Source organism: Mastigoproctus giganteus, chromosome 12 (assembly GCF_048544385.1).
Source record: "Mastigoproctus giganteus isolate SK-2022 chromosome 12, ASM4854438v1, whole genome shotgun sequence".
In the NCBI taxonomy this organism is placed as follows: domain Eukaryota; kingdom Metazoa; phylum Arthropoda; class Arachnida; order Uropygi; family Thelyphonidae; genus Mastigoproctus; species Mastigoproctus giganteus.
In genome coordinates, this window is record NC_143586.1 from 92,107,434 (window position 1) to 92,125,593 (window position 18,160).

General features: G+C 35.4%; 1 protein-coding gene across 1 annotated transcript in view; it reads right to left on the reverse strand.

Moving 5' to 3' along the window:
- LOC150077275 (uncharacterized) overlaps window positions 1-16,067 on the reverse strand; it is a 133,461-nt gene extending 117,394 nt beyond the window's left edge. Inside the window, exon 1 of the mRNA XM_090385837.1 lies at window positions 15,911-16,067. Within this exon, the coding sequence (XP_090241963.1) occupies window positions 15,911-16,067 (157 nt within the window). The remainder of the gene's footprint in view (window positions 1-15,910) is intronic.
- Between the last annotated feature and the right edge of the window lie 2,093 nt (window positions 16,068-18,160).

Genomic DNA, 18,160 nt, shown 5'->3' on the forward strand with positions numbered 1-18,160 from the left:
CTTTCTTGCATTATATTCCTCTACTAATGCTAACTTATAAGTGGGTTGTTCAACATGGGTATTTACCCTCCAATAAAGGGACAATAAAATAATCACTGAAATAATCTACATCCTGAGAATAAATAGCATATACTTTTCCTGGTAACTTTCAAGTTGGTGACCCCTTCCCCCTTACAATGTAGCCAGGTGGGCAGGAGCAGCAGTGCATAGCACACGCTTCTTGATTAGACCAGGGTTCGAGCCCGTGAGCCACCAAATACGGAGGATGCGGAAAGGTCAGGGAATGACCACCGGATATACCCGGAGCAATATGGCCTTAGTTGCTAATGCTCCTAAAAACCAAATAACAACAACAACCCCCTTACAATCTTATATAAGTTACAAGTAGTCTGCTAACAGGAGAGCTGGTTTCACCAAGGCTCTTTGAACACTGTTATTAATAACAGCAAGAGAATCTGTTTAGTATGTTGTTTTTCTGCCAGTGATAATTAAAATTCTTATTAAGAATAAGCCTTAATAGGAGTAAGTCTTAATAGGATGCATGAACTTCCTATTAAAGTATGCTGATGAAATAGAATCTTATAATTTAATCATACTATATTTTAGGTACACATGAGCCAATCTACATTTCAAACAATGTACTAAAGTAGCAAATTCCATTGACCTGTAACAACTGTTTTGCAAACTATGTACTTTTATCCATCAGCATAATCATTTAGGAAATACAAGATGAATTTCTAAATGATTAAACAGGAAAGTTACCACTTTCCTGTTTAAATAGTAAGCTAAGCTCTAAAACTACCTTGTATTTTTTAAAGTTTTAAGTATAGGATTGCATTTCAGGTTCAGATTCTTTAAGTTCACTTTCAGATTTTTTAATCAGTGGATGTTATGAGATTGGTTTTGTTATTTTTATTGAAGAAAAAAAAATGCAATTACAGCAACAACTCCCATCTTTTTTTGACATCACACATACCAGCTTAATATTATGAGTGTTCTGAATACGTTATGCAGCTTGGGTTTGTTTGTTTGTTTGTTTGTTATTTGGTTTTTAGGAGCATTAGCAACTAAGGCCATATTGCTCCGAGATATGCGGTGGTCATTCCCTGACCTTTCCGCATCCTCCGTATTTGGTGGTGACGGGTTCGAACCCCGGTCTAATCAAGAAGCGTGTGCTACGCACTACTGCTCCTTCCCACCTGGCTACGGAGGTGCCTTGCAGCTTGGGTGTGGTGCACAACAACTCTTAGGAAACTGTGGTAACTCAGACTGAGTACTAAAGTGGTACTTACTAATGAGTGCTTATTAATAACTTGGAACTTTTCAAAGTTCAGTGTTTTTTTCCCCAACAGGAAAATGGTAGTGTGTCCCCACTCCACAGAAAACTTGATATTCAGTAGAATAGTCCATGCATTTTACATGCTATACTGATGTAAGATGCAGAAAAGATACCACATATAACTTGGTTATAGTCCAAATGTGACTAGGTAATTTTTATCAATTTGTTTCTATATATTTAATTTTTATCAATTTAACTTAATTGAATGTTATATTTTTTCCACAAACTGTCCATTCTACTAATCCTATTTCTGATTAATGTTTCATTAGACAGCATAGTGTGGGCTGATCATTGAAGAAGTTCTTAGCAAGCTTTCCTTTTGTCTCAGCCTACATCAGTGTTCACTTTAAGTAAATCCCTCATCAGTGTATTGATGAGGGATTTACTTAAAGATATAATTACCATCAGGGGTAAAGTGAAGGGTTTTTTTTCTTCTGTAAAGGTGACAACAGTGGTCTCAGACAGTTTTTAAATTCTGTACAGTGAGACAAACTGATGATGTCACCAACAGCAAATTCTAAGTGGGAAGCATTCAAGGAACTAATCGTGGAAGCTACTAGGCTTTTCATACCGATTAAGAAATATTATTCAAGAGTAGGCCTATATCGATGTCAGATAAACTAATGACACTCGTGGTAGAGAAGAAAAATGAATGGGATGCAAATAAATTATCAGGTGACACAGAAGCCTATGGCAGATATAAGCTAGTCTATAATCAAGTCACAAAGGAGGTTAGGCAAGGGAAGGCAGATTACGAGAAATCTTTGGCAAAGGATACTAAGGACTTCTTTACTTATATAAAACACCAAGGACTTCTTTACTTATATAAACTCTAGAAGGAAGGGGTGAATCAGATTGGTCCATTTGATATCGAAGGTTCGACTGTTGATGATCCTGCTCAGATAGCTGAAAATATGAATGTGTATTTTGCATATACATTCACACGTGAGGAGTTATTAAGGAAGGAAAATGCCAGAAATTTATCAAACTGTAACAGGGCACTTAATGATTTTGTAATAACTGAGAGCAAGGTGAAGAAGAAATCATTGAAGTTAAACATAAGGCACCAGGGATGGATCTATCCAGTTATATTAAAGGAAGTGGCAAAGGAAGTAAGCAAACCCTTAGCCATAATTATAGCTAAGAGGTCCTCTTACCAACAAAGGCTTAAGTTCTGCAAATTGCAGAGGCTGGAGACTAGGCACCTGTGAGGTGATTTGATTGAGGTGTACAAGACCTTGAATGGGTTGAGCATGCTGAATTCTGATGGGATTCTTCTGCTTGCTCAGATTATAAACTGAGGGGGCATAAATTCAAATTGAGGAAAGATAGTTGTAGAATAGATGTGCAGAAATTTCCCTTTAGTCAGCGTGTGGTTTATTACTAGAACAAACTTCCATCAACCCAAGGGGCTTACATCTGGTGAGTATGGGCTTGGCACACCCAGGGTCATGAGCTGGATATCATCATTCTTCTCTTTCTTGGTAATTCCCTTCTACTTTTGACTCTTGTTTTCTCTCTCTCTCTCAGGGTAACTCAGAAAATTTTTTTTGGATGGTGCAGCATAAGCCTCAGGCTTCGTTGCACCATATGGCTAATAATGATAATAATCATTGATGAATACACAAAACAACAATAGGCCCATCACCAAACCGTGGGGAACTCCACTAATAACATTAGTTCACGAAGAGCAGTGTCCACTGATTACCATTCACTAACTTCTCCCACTCAACCATCCCTTTATCCATTGTAGCAACTTAGCCTTAATGCCATACCTCTCCAATTTGTACAGCAGTCATCCATGTGCAACAATATCAAAAGCTTTCCTGAAATCCAAGTATATGATATCAACATTATGTTTTGCATCCAGTTCCTTTGTGACCACATAATAGTATCCAATCAAATTAGTCAGAAAAGACTTCCCTTGAAAAAACCCATGCTGTGTCTTAACTATTACAGCAGTCTTGTCTAGGTGATCCTGCAATACTTCTTTAGCCAGTGACTCCATTATTTTCCCCGGAACACAAGTTAAACTAACAGGTCTATAGTTACTTGTGTCACCTCTTGAACCTCCTTTGTGAATTGGGGATACATTTGCACACCTCCAGTCCATGGGAACCTCCCCTGATTCCAATGAAGCTATCATAATTGTGGCTAAGGGTTTTCTTACTTCCTCTGCTGCCTCCTTTAATATAACTGGACAGATCCCATCCACCCCAGGTGACTTCCTTATGTTTACCTTCAACAGTTTCTTCTCCACTTTGCTCTCAGTTATAACAAAATCATTTAAATCCCTGTTAGAGTTTGGTAAACTTCTGGCATTCCCCTTCCTTGAGTAACTCCTCATGTGTGAATGTAGATGCAAAATACTCATTTAGTTTGGCAGCTATCTGAGAATGATCATCTATAGTCAAACCAATGATATCAAGTGGACCAACCTGATTCTTCCCTTTCCTTCTAGAATTTTATAAGTAAAGAACTCTTTGCTGTTTTTCTTTGCATCCTTTGCCAAAGATTTCTTGTAATCTGCCTTCACCTGCCTAACCTGTTTTGTGACTCGATTACACTTTTTGATTACAGATTTTTTCAATGATATACAGAAATTTTTCCAGCGGGTATAGGGGGTTGATTTTTCTGTTGTATTATGCTGTGGTTAGGTCACATCTTGATTAGTACAGGTTTGAGGGACTCATTTTGGGAGGGATGTTGATTTGTTGGATTGGGTGCAGGGGGATTGGAAGAGGATAAACAAAATGCACTCTTGCCAGAAGGGACTTTATTTCTGCAGGTTACAGTTCTGGAAACTATGTGCCTGCTTGAGGATCTGATTGAGGTGTTTTAGGGTTTGAATGTTTTAAGTCTTTTGATTGAGCAAGTTAAATATTGATGTATCCAACTTGCTGAGACAACACATGTAGGGGGAGCATAAATTTAAACTGAGGAAGCGTGGTTGCGGGGTCATGTGGAAATTTGCTTTCAGTAGTTTGAACAAATTTAAGGAAGAATTAGACTGATTATTGGAAGGATGGACGGGTGATACAGGAGTGTTTTTTTTTTTTTTCCTGCTGATGCTGTGTAAGCTTGTTCCTTAAATTATTTGCTAATAATAATTATTTCAACATTGAATACAACTGTTAGCCATGTTTTGCTGTTGTGAGCAGCTTGAACTACTGTCTACTCAACATTTGCAACTTCACTCTGGCTACATTCTGCCAACAAATAATTTTGCATACTGAATTTTTTGTAATCTGATTAACTAATTTTGTTCAAACAAGACTTACTGAAGCATTAGTACTAAAGGAAGTTTTCTGGGAACTTATGTGAAATATCATTTTAAGCTTAAAAATTGAAATTTCACTTAAACAGTTTTCCTTTTCCTTGTAATGAGATTTTAATGTAAAACAACTGAATACATTAAACAGATAATTAAAAACAAGCATTCAAACTAACCAAACCGAATAGAGCTAAAAAAATATAGCAAGAAGGTTGGAAACTGTATGGAAAACATGGGTGCAAATGTTGAATCACACATTTGTAAACTTGGATTTTAGCAGATGTAATGAACGTGTTACACATCCTGAAGGATTTATTAAATCTTTTCAAAGTGAGCTTTTTGAAAGGGTAAAAGGTCTTTGGTAATGAATTTGAATTTTCTGCTAGGGATGGAAATTCCATGAAAAATCTCTGTTGGAATCTCTGTTCTTCATGAAAATTTAACAATTTTAAAAAATATATTAATTTGTTCTTATTTTAAAAAAATGAAATGAAATTTTAAAAAATTATAAAAAAAACATAGAATTCATATAAAATCTTATCATTACCTTTCATTAACTTTTCAACCTAAATTGCTGAGGATTTTGGCTTTTATAAGCCACCATCAGACAACAGTGGATGACAGGCACTTCTCCAATTTTAAAAGCCATTTCATGCTGCCATATTTTATAAGCTGTCTAAAGTAACTTGGAAACACAGGCAGAGGGTACCACTTATTGGAAAAGTTCAACAGTTCATAAACAGACACATTATTTGAAACATACTTGAATCTTGAAAAAAGTATATACAGTGTTGTGCAAAATCAACTAACCATTTTAAAAATGAAATGACTACTATGCAAATTAGAAAAGAAAATTTATTGTAATTCCAGTTTAATAACATACATCAAAGAATTTGTTACTCAGTGTTTGAAAATGGTGTTCCTTAAATTGCCACCACCATTGCAAACACAATCCTCTACTCATTCTCACATTATCCGTTGCTCTGTGTATCAGTATTCTTTGGTTTTAGTGGTATTCTTTCAATTTCAATGCAAATGTTTTTATTTTAATTGCTCGAGTGACCATAGATGGTTTGCATACACTTTGGATTTTAAGAAAATCCACAAAATGAAATTGGAAACAGATAAGTCTGGTGATTGTGGTAAGCAATTTACGTTACCAAACAGAGACATGTGATTTGGAAACATTTCCTTTAAATGGCCTTGAAAAGTCTTGTGGTATGTACCGCAGTAATGTCCTGTTGAAATTGTGTAAATTGACTCCTTTTTGTTGAAGATCTCCTCTTACAAATTCTTGTAGCATGTTTACATATTAGCATTAGCATTAGTTTGTTTGTTTGTTTGTTTGTTATTTGGTTTTCAGGAGCATTAACAAGTAAGGCCATATTGCTTCAGGGATATATGGTGGTCATTCCCTGACCTTTCCGCATCCTCCGTATTAGGCACGGGCTCAAACCCCGGTCTAATCAAGAAGCGAATGCTATGCACTGCTGCTCCTGCCCACCTGGCTATGAAGGCGCCATTAGCATTAGTTGAGGCATACAATGCAAGAAAGCAAGCATATGCAGCATCAGCCAAAAAAAAAAAAAAAAAAAAAGAAACCTCCCATTTCACCCATTCATTCACTCCGAATGCCTGTCTGGCTCAGCCTTAAATTTATTTAAGCTACCAACTTCCACAACAACAAGAGATGGAAGTCTGTTCCAGCAATCAACTACCCACTGGCTAAAGGCAAATTTCCACACATCTATTCTGCAACTGTCTTTCCTCAATTTGAATCTATGCCCCCCCCTCAGGTTCTTAATCTGAGCAAGAGGAAGAATCTCATCAGCATTGAGCTTGCTCAACCCATTCAAGGCCTTATACACCTCAATCAGATCACCTTGCATGTGCCTATTCTCTGGGTGCAGAACTTAAGCCTTTCTTGGTAGGAGCACCCCTTTGTTCCCCTCACCGATCTTGTTGCCCATCTTTGTACTTGTTCTGGAAACTGCATCCTTATTAGAATGAGGTCTCCAGACCTGTACACAGTACTCAAGGTGCGGCCTGACCATTGCCTTGTACAGAGGGATGATCACTTCCTTGTCCCTGCTGGCAAGGTTCCTGTATATCACTGACAAGACTTCATGACTTGCTCTGGCAGCTCGCACTGCTCAGCAAACTTCATGTCTGACTGCACAGTTGCCTTTTGTCACAGTTGCATTTGTTGCATTTGTCAATGTCGGGCTTCGGTTGCCGCTTCTCAGCCTGTTTGCCCAACTTGTCAGGATCTGGTTGCAGTGGTTAACAACCCTGCCAACCTTTGTATCGTCTGTAAACCTGGACATTAACCCTATCATACCTTCATCAATATCATAACCCCAGGGGCTCACATCTGGTGAGTATGGGCTTGGCACACCCAGGGTCCTGAGCTGGATATCATCATTCTTCTCTTTCTTGGTGATTCCTCTCTCTCTCTCCAACTCAGAAAATTTTTTTTTGGCTGGTGCAGCATAAGACTCAGACTTCCTTGCACCTACAGCTAATAATAATAATCTGTCATTGTGAAAGTTGATAGCTTAAATAAATTCAAGGAGGAACTGGACACACTTTTATAGGGAATGGATGCATGAAATTGCTTTTTTTTTTTTTTTTTGGCTGGTGCTACATAATCTCATGCACTTGCTTTCTTACATCACATTCCTCCATTACTACTACTACTACATCAGTTAAGTACTTTGTTTGTTACTGGTTTGCATAGCACAGACCTTTCATAGGTTTAGAGGTTACTGAAATGCTATATTCTTTAATTGTTTTGAATGCAGTATCTTATGGTTCCTCAGGAGGTGGGGCTCCAGGAGATGTATATAACCAGACACTATATTTTACTGTTCAGTAGAGAATAAATTAATGCCCAGTAAAATTTGTTAAAAAAAAAAAAAGAAAAATTTAAATAGAACCAAAGGTTCTTGCTCCCCAGCTTTAGAAGCTTTGAAGCACAATTCTGCAATTGTAACTCAAACAAAAAAAAACTTATTTCTTAGATTATACTACAATAGTCATGATTTCCCTTTCATTTATGCAAAACATAAAATATCACAAAGATTATCCTTCTAAAATTTGTTTAAAATTCATTTCAAAGAATGGCAGAGAAAAATTTTCCAAGTAAATCAACTTTAAAAACAAAAAAATAATTAGGCCACCTTTAATCTTCTTCATAAGTACATATGGTGAAAAGTTTGGTGTAAAAGTTATTAATCAATCCAAACTTGATTTTGAACAGGGTAAGAGTAAAACTTTCTTCTTATCCATATCACAATCAAAAATTCTTTTCTCTTGCCACAACTTCTATCCATCTATGCTCCCATCTCTGTTATAACTAAATGGTTCTATTGCATCCTCAGCTAAAGAAAAAGCTGACTTTTTTTTTCTTAATGAAAACTCCAAACACGAGAGGTATTAGAACCTACAGTACTTAGTACCGTGCATGGGTTGAAGGTGAGTTGAAAGAAGATATTTGTTGGCATTAAACATGAACTTCTGTATAGTGTAATTGTCAGGAAATATATATGAAGGAAGGTTATTCCAGAAGGTTATTCTGAATCTGAAGTTGGACAGTAAAAGTATGTTGACTGGTTGCGATACATGTCTGGACTACTTTAAAAGAGAGAGTGGGAATCATAGAAGCTAATTCCAGAAGAACAGTACCCATGGAAGTATCTATAGAAAAAACATTCAGCAGAAACAGAATGACTATGAGACAGCGAGTGGAGAGACTCTGTTAGAGAGGAGTCATTAATTAACCTAACTGCCCTCTTCTGAATGGAATCTAGAAGCCTGAGAGAGGTTTTTGGGGCACCGCCCAAGATGTAGGAACAATATTCCATGGTAGGGCGGATTTGCGATTTGTACAGGGTGAACAGCTGTTTAGACGAAAAGTAATGCCGAGAGCGAAAGAGAAACCCAAGTTTTTTAGATGCAGAGGAAGCAATATTTATAATGTGCTTGTGCCATGAGAGATTAGAAGTCAGGGTAATCCCCAAAAGAGATATATCATTTTGCCTAGAAATTGGAGTGTCACCAAAGATAGCGTAGGAGCAGAAGAATCCTTTTAATGAGATATAAGACAAGACTGAGTTTTAGAAGGATTGAAATCAACTAAGTTGTCTTTGCCCCACTGGAGAATTACCTGGAGATCGGCATTTAAGGTACTGGTAACGGATATTCGAGAAGTTGAAGCTGATTGAGCAGGGCAAGGTTTCTCAAAATGGAAAGTGGAATGCAATGTGCTATCATCAGCAAAACTATGGATAGGATTTCCAGTCAACGGAAGAAGGTCATTAATATACAAGAGGAAAAGAGTGGGGTGAAAGAACTGAACCTTGGGGGATACCAGCATTAATAGACAAGTTAGAGGACAGAGAGCCATCTACCATCACCCTCAGTGAGCGATCAGAGAGAAAACTGGTTAACCAAGTAAAAAAAACAGTTGGCAAACCACAAGATGGAAGCTTATTTAGAAGACCTTTATTCTAAACACGATCAATGCCTTTGATATGTCAAGGGCAACTGCTTGAGTTTCACCAAACTTTTCCATTGAATTTGTCCATAGATGGGTAACATAAGGCAGATATCACCAGTGGATGGACACTGACGGAATCCATACTGGCGATCATTGATCAGATGCAATGTTTTGAGTAGTTTAAAGAGTTGGCGATTAAGGCATACCGGCAGTCATTGATCAGATGGAAGGTTTCCAGATAGTTTAAGAGTTGCTGATTGATTTCTCCATTACTTTAGAAAGAGTAGATGTGCAGTGGGATGATAATTGGATAGGAGGGATTTGTCACCCTTTTTAGGAATTGGTTGGATATGAGCAAATTTCCAAGTATATGGAAAAACACCTTTGGAATAAGAAAGTGAAAAGAGACAACACAAAACAAGAGTAAGTTCAGGAGCACAAGTTTTGAGAACAAGTGGAGAAATACCATCGGGACCTGGAGCTTTCTTAGCATCAAGATTAATCAAAATCCTTCCGATTTACTAACTTCTTACTTTTCTTCTAACTCTTCTATTGACGATCTAGGTAAATCACTTTCCACCATAGCCTGTATACTCCATTCAATGCCTCCTGTGTTTTTTCGATAGAAGGATGTTAGAATTCTCAAGTCTCAATACCAAGGAAATTTCAGGTCCAGACGGAATTTCTCCACTTATTCTCAAAACATGTGCTCCTATTTTGTATTACTTTTTTACACTTTTTTATCCACTGGTTTTTGCCTTCTGCTTGGAAATCTGCTCATATCCAGCCATTTCCTAAAGTGACAAATCCTCCTGTCTAATTATTGCTCCATTGCCTTTACCTCTAATCCTTCCAAAGAGATGGAGAAATCCATCAACCACCAACTCTTCAACTATCTCAAAACCTTCCATCTGATTGATCAGCAATATGGATTCTGTCAGTGTCAATCAACTAATGATATATTGGCTTATCTTACTCATCTTTGAACAAATTTGATGGAAAATTGTGGTGAAACTCAAGCAGTTGCTCTTGATATTTCCAAGGTTTTTTGATTGTGTTTGGTAAAAAGGCGTTTTAAACAATCTCTTATCTTATAGATTGCTAAATGTTTTTTGCAATTGGATATCCAGTTTTCTCTCTGACTGCTCACTTTGGGTGATGATGGATGAGTCCTTAACTTCACTAATATTGATGTTCAAGTTTCAGTTCTTTCTCTTACTCTTTTCATCATTGTATATCAATCACCTTCTTCCACTGACTGGAAATCCTATTCCGAATTTTGCTGATGATAATCCACTACATTCCTTCCAGTTTGAAAACCTTGTCCTGTACAAACAGTTTCAACTTCTCAAATATCCACCACAAATTCCTTAAATTCTGATCTTCAGTTAATTCTCAAATGGAACCAAGAAAACCTACTTAACTTCAACCCTTCTAGCATTCAGGCTTGTCTTATTTCTTGCAAAAAAATGAGTATTGCTCCTATGCTCATATTTGAAGACCGTTTTCTAAACAAGGCCACATCTCTATTAGGGATTCCTCTGATTTCTTATCTCTCTTGGCATAATCACATCACAAATATCGCTCCACTATGTCAAAAATAAAAAACTGAGTTTCCTTTTCACTCTCAGCATTACTTTTCTTCTAAACAACTACCCACTGTACAAATCTCAAATCCACCCTACTGCAGAATATTTTCCCCATCTGGGGTGGTGCCCCCAAAACCTTTTCTATGCTTTTAGACTCTATTCAAAAAGGAGGCAGTCAAGTTAATTAATGACCTGTCTCATACAAAATCTCTCCACTCTCTGTGTCACAGACATTCAGTTACTGCTGATACCTTTTCTATGGATACTTCCATGGGCACTGTTCTGAATTGGCATCTTCTCTTCGAAACCAGTCCACAACAGGGACGTGCCCTCTGGGTAGGCAAGGTAGGCAAGTGCCTAGCCAGATTAAAATTATAAATATTAATTATTAAATATAAAAAGTAAATGATTTCCAATTCATTATAAAATATTAATTTAATGCATGAAATTTAATGTATTATTTAGTAAATGGCTATATTTTGAGGTTAGACAGGCACAATTTCCCCGTGCTTTTCAACCTCAATCTATATATTAACGCATTACATTGTTAAACCATGTGCCGTGTTAAGCAACTTCAGATGCATGAAATACCATGTTATAAAGGCAGAATAATTCCTGCCTTTGCTTCAGTGTGCCATCGATCTTTGCAGAGTGAGGAGTGTATGCATGTGTATTATTGTGTCATTTGCTTCTAGTGATAGAGCTGATACTTTATTACCTTACAAATACTTTATTTCAAAATTTATCCCTTTTAAAATATGGACAGTGAGTCCCTTAAAATTTTTTCTAATCTGTCTTATGAAGAAAAGTCTAATGTGATTAAAAGTGGAAGACCAACACCAGAACTGAAACAACTTCAACAGCATAAAGGGACAAAAATAATAAGAACATTTCAAACCGCGTGGTACAGCAAGAAAGATCGGTTGTGCAGCTGTATTACAACAAATACTCTTTTGTTTCTCATGCTTGTTATTTTCTGTATAGTGTAAAAATGTGTGGGCGAGAACCAGATATTGTGATTTAAATAATTTACCTAATGCTTTAAGTAAATACGAATGATCTGCTGCACATTATGAAAGCCAAATATCATTGAAAACATTTGGATCTACACGAATCGACTTGAGCATAGATAAGCTGAAAAAACTTAGCATTGAAATTCACAATAAAAAGGTAAAGGAGAACAGAGACATACTGCAAAAATTAATATCTGCTACTTGCTTTTTGATTAAACAAGAATTTGCTTTTCGTGGTAATAATGTAGACAAATCCTCTTTAAATTGTGGAAACTATATTGAGTTACTGAACTACACTGCAAAATTTGATGAAAAATTGGAACAACAGTTACAGCCATCATTTGTTTTTTTATGGTGTTTCTAACAAGATCCAAATGACTTGATTGAAGCAGTAGGAACAACTGTAGAAAATAATATTAAAGAAGAGATTGCAAGATCCCCATTCATTGCTATAGAAGTGGATGAAATGACTGATATTTCAAATACAGCTCAGTGTTTCACAGTTTTAAGATATGTATGGGATTCTGAAATTAAAGAAGTCTTCATAGAATTTGATGAACTTAAAGACAGAACAGCTACTGGTGTAACAGAATGCATATTTAAAAATTTAGAAAAATACAACACCTGTCCTGATAAACTTATAGCACAGACATATGATGGCGCATCGGTAATGGCACTGCATTTAAATGGTGCTAAAGTAGTAGAAGTAGTAATAGTAGTGACATGTGATGCAAGACAGCAAGTGTATGAGCTTATGCACCATCAGCCAAAAAAGTAAGAGAAAAAGTACCGTTATTTACCCATTGCTATGCTCACAAGTTGAATCTTGTTCTGTCTCAGTCAGCAAAATTCATATCTGAATGCACAATATTTTTCAAGACCTTTGGTTCTTGCCTCATTTTTCAGTCACTCTACAAAACAAATGCAATTTCTTGATGACATAGTGCAGAAATGCATTCCAAAGGCTGCACCGACGAGATGGAGTTCTAACTCAAAACTAATACAAACTATTTTACACTACCACAGTGACCTCTGTGAACTTTTCAACAGCATTAACAGGAATCCTTTACTGTGGGATTCAGATACCTTAGTGAGGAGCAATGGATTTTATAATTGGTTAACGCAAGATTCAACATATTTTTTCTTATGATTTATGAAATTTTTCATTAAAACTGACACACTCTTCAATATCTTACAAACTAAAATTATAGATATTCCATATTGCATTGAAAGAATCAATGAAACAATAAATTCGCTCGAAGATCTGCGCAGACATTTTGATGATATATATGAGAAATTTGAAGAATGTTGCAAAGAAAATAACTTGATTGAATCAAAATGTCGTACAAAACGTCCAATTAAATAAGAAAGAGAAAGAATATTCTGTCTAATATTGAATATCTTGAAGCATATGGAAACAAGATACAGTGAGTTTAAAAATTTACAATTTATTTCATTAGTCGATAGTAAAAAGTTTCAATAGTCAAATTGATAAGGATGCATTAGAAAGTTTAGAAAAGAATTATGGTGACATCTTTGATGTCATAAGACTCAAACTGATCTAGCTGGAATTTATAATGCACAAGTGTTCTGGGATAAATCAATTCAAAATTTGCTTACTTTCATGTTTCAAAAGGGACTTGAATAAACATTCCCTGAAGCAGTGAAGCTGCTGCAACTGATTTTAACAATTCCAGCTACAACAGTTTCTGTTGAGAGGTCATTTTCAGCTTTGAAAAGAATCAAAAGCTTCACCAGAAATGGAAATGAAAGGCTTTCATCACATTTGTTCTTTAATTTACACTGAAAAGTAAAGATTAATTAAAATGGAACAAAGTCCAACTTACAATTTCTATGCAAAAGTGACCGATATTTTTAGTACTCGCAAAGAGAGAAGAATGGAATTCATCTACAAATAAAACTGTGAGTAAATATTTTTTGTTTAAAATAGTTTTCATATTGTTTTATAGTGACAAGGCCTTTTGCTTACAATTTACTTTATAAATGCCTACTGCCTACTCTGAGCATTTACTCACGGTATGTGCCTGGTTCACAACCAGTCAGCATCCATTCACCGTCCAACTCCAAACTTGCAGAACCTTTTTCTCATCCTCATTTATCCATTTTATTTCTGTTTTCTGAAATAACCTTTCTTCACATATATCTCCCACAAACTATAATCTACAGAAATTTAGTATAACAACAATCTTCTCAACCAAGTATAATGCCAGTCTTCTCAACCCATGACACAGTACTAAGTATTATAACTTCTAATACCTTTCGTGTTTGGGGTTTCTAAAATGTGCCATTAAAACAAATACAACCACACCAATTGACCAGTTTATTTACTTATGTTGAAGAGGTGAGTATGGGCTTGGCACACCCAGGGTCCTGAGCTGGATATCATCATTCTTCTCTTTCTTGGTGATTTCCCTTCTACTTCTTTCTCTCTCTCTCTCTCTCAGGGTAACTCAGAAATTTTTTTTGGCTGGTGCAGCATAAGCCATAGGCTTCCTTGCACTATATGGCTAATAATAATAATAACTTGGAAAAAGTATTCCAGGTGCACTGCTTTTTTAAAGTATGTCAATGTGGCATATCTATAAAACATCAGCTTTAATTCAATAATGTATAATCATTATTGAATTAAATCAGTTTTAATTCAATATATAATCGCTTTAATTCAATATATAATCAGCTTTAATTCAATAATGTATACATAGAACTATAACTAAAAGTATGAAATTTTTGTGAAGATATATAGTAAATCCTCAATATTTGCAGAGAATGCATTCTGGAAGTTACTACAAATATTTTTTCCCAGTTATCCCTCAAAAATCTGGCAACCAAATCTTGAATGGAGTTAGAAAACGGACTGAGAATAATTGAAATTTAAAAAATATGACTACTGTTATTATATAATTCAATTATTATAAAACTCTATAGTTTTTATGTTAAAGCTACAGGCTTTTGGATAATAATTTAAATATATTTTATGATATAAATATAATTGTTAATTAAAGCAATATTAATACATAATTATATAACTAATTCAATTTTTATAAAACTGAATTATTTAATAATAAAATTACTTTTATTTTATTTATTTAATTATAATTTAATAAATATTGATGACACCCAATAGTGACAAAACCCCAAGTTACAGTACTTTATATACTGATACTTATACAGTGCAACATCCAAACAAGTTAATCTTTACCTATTTTTATCCAGCACTCCTTTCAGCTATTAATCCTGCCAAAAAAAAAAAATAAATTTGATATTAATCAATTTTTTGGCTGTCTTATTTTCTCCTCCCCTGCCAAGGGAAAGGGAAAAATTTTGTTGTACCCCCAGAAACCAATAAGGCAAGAAAAGTGTTAGCTGTTTTATTGTTACGGTCGCACACATCATACTTAGTGATAAGAGTGCCAATTCGAGTTCGCAACCAGCATTAACTCTGAACAAGACGCTGTCACTATTGAGCTCAGCTAGCGCACAGAATAGTAAGATATCTTACTATCTGTGAGCTAACGTATAAAGCGGAGGATGTCACAGACTACCAAAGTAGTAGTCCAGGGTTCGGTCGCCAAACCACAGATAAATAAATAAAACTAAGTGGATAAATAAATAGCACACGGCTGCGTGATAACGAGGTGGCCGCGGTGGTAGTCGGAAGAACTGGTTATTATACCAATATCAGAGGCGAAACTGTAAATTGTGGGTAGTCTTGAACAAACAAACCTAACTAATCGTCACCCTCCCCACGGTGGCGGACCTGGCAATGTGGTAGCTTCTCCACTGACCAATGCATCGATTATAAAAAAAGAAATGGCTTCAATGCCCGCCTAGTTTCCTAAAAAAAATTAGATTAGTCTCTACAATCTGGTACCCCTTCCGATTGATCATTGCGCGTAGCAGATGACATGCCTAGCCTGCTATGATTATTCTTAGGGTGTTTATCCCCACCTTGCCGCTGTTTTAAAATCGGATAACGATTCCCGATTTTAAATAACGGCAAGAAAGGGGGGTAAACGCCCTAATTTAGTTAGGGTGTTTATCCCCCTAAGACTAACCACTGCATTGCGCGCAAGGCATGTCAATCACTGCTACTCGCAATCAATCGGAAGGGGTACCAGATTGTAAAGACTAATCCAAAATTATTATCTATTAATTAATATATACAAAACTTACCAAGATCAAGGTCACAGATTAAGGCACATGCGGCCACTGCACCAAAAGAAGCACCCGCTATCTTATTAAATCGATTTGCAGCGTAGGCTTTAAGACAGCTTACAACCCCAACATGGTAAATACCATTGAATCCACAACCAGCAAACGATAAATTCATTTCGGTAGCAAGTTCAAATAATAAACTAATTAACAACAATTAAGCAGTCTTTCTATCAATATACAACAAATCTATAATGCCTAAAGCTAAGATTTGTATACCGATACCGAATTTAAGAAAATAAATATAGTTAGAAGCTTGCAATATATAGAGGACCATGTAAATTGGGTTACTGTTTTGCACAGATCATTGATACATTCATAGATTTAATAAACGAGAAACAGAGAAAGGAAACTATCTTAAGTACCGAGTTGGCTCCCATTTTTTTATTTAATTTAATCAATGATTAAAAATTTAATCAATTTATTTTATTTTATTTATTTATTTTTTTTTTTCAGTTGTAAAACACATTTTCATTCTGGATTTCTTTTTAACCGTTTCAAATACTAATAAAGAGGAACGAAAAAAATGGAACCCTATGAAATTTCGTTACCAATCGTGAGCTAAAATTTTAAAACCTAATACATTCTCATGTGTATATATATATATATATACATGAGATATACATTCTCACGAAAAATAAAAATATGGATACAACACGGCACCTGCACTAAAAATGTCAATACTTCAAGGTAACTATATTCTTTTTAGAACGTCGCGTGCCACTCGTATGAATATAGTCGATATACTATATTCATACGAGTCATATACTACGTGTAGCAGTTTCCATTGAAAATCAAACATTTGCATGTATTGGAAGCATTTTTAAGATTTCGGTGTGTAAATGTGCTCTTTTATTTGTTCTCTATTAAATTGTACAGCTATTTTAAAGTGACCGTTAAATGTCAAATAATATTAGAAATATCTTTTAACCTATTTAACAGTTGTTTTTCTTTTCCTTTGTGTTTATAACTTTATCTGTGACTGTGTTTTTAGCTACTCTCTTTTACACAAATTTCTCCATTTTATAGCGAGCCCCTTGTTTTTCGTTTTGCAACCTTCTTATTTAAAAAGTAAACCCATCCTCCTGGAATGTTTCGGACTATAGCTATATTACAGAGTAGTAACATATCTTACTACAATGCGAGCTATAGACGTAGTAGCCGTTCATGCTTCCTACCACAGAATAACTCAATTCATAAAAGCCCGCTTTCACCTTAACTCCACATAGTAAACGAAAAAAAAAAAAATTGTAACGGGTATATAATGTGTGCTGACGCTAGCATATTTAACGTGTTTTACATTTAAGTCATCGACAGGACTCTTAAAATGTAAAATATAACAATGGATAATAATAACATAACAATGTTTTTATTTTATTAATAATAATTACATATCGGTTACTAAAAGTATTGGTCTGTGATGACTAAAGTAGAATATATAATTTTTAAAAAAGCACCATCTATAGTTGTTCCATTATCGTATTTATAGAAAGATCTGAAGACATGTCCAAGTTGAAGAATGTTTTCATAAATGTGCAGCCTCAGAGTTTAATTGTAAATTTTAAAAAATCTGAAAACACTAGGTGTCTTGAAAGCAGATGCGTTTTCGAATTAACGCATTTCCCAGTTTCCAAAAGTTTTTTTTTTGTATCTTAAAACCTTAATATTTCTGTTTCTAAATTTCTTAGCTTTCCAACGATATGCTATACGTCCGATTTATTATGTGAGAATATTTCCTTGATCACATGTTCATATTTTCCACTACCCTGAAAAAACTACCGCAATTTTCAGAGGTTTGAAAGTTTTTCCTCTAGTCCAGAGCAAAGATGAAGCTCCGTGCAAAATTTCATTAAATTTGGTCCAATAAAAGATTATTATTATTATTATTAAGATAAATTAAACTGGAATAAATTTTCGTAACGCTTTTCCCATGACAGTTTTTTGACGTTTTTAACGTCATAAAAAAAAAATAATAATAATAAACTAGGGGGCTTCGCACCCTGCTTGCTTTGTATGTATAGTATCTTCTGTACAGCGGCTCCAGGAACATAACTTCATCTCCGCCCTGTTGCTCTGTGATGATACAAAACTCTGTAGAGCGGCCAGAAACGTGTAGTGTTATGTAGTAGTAGTAGTAGTGGCACTTGATGCAAGAAAGCAAGTGTAGGAGCTTATGCAGCATCAGCCAAAAAAAAAAAAAAAAAAAAAATC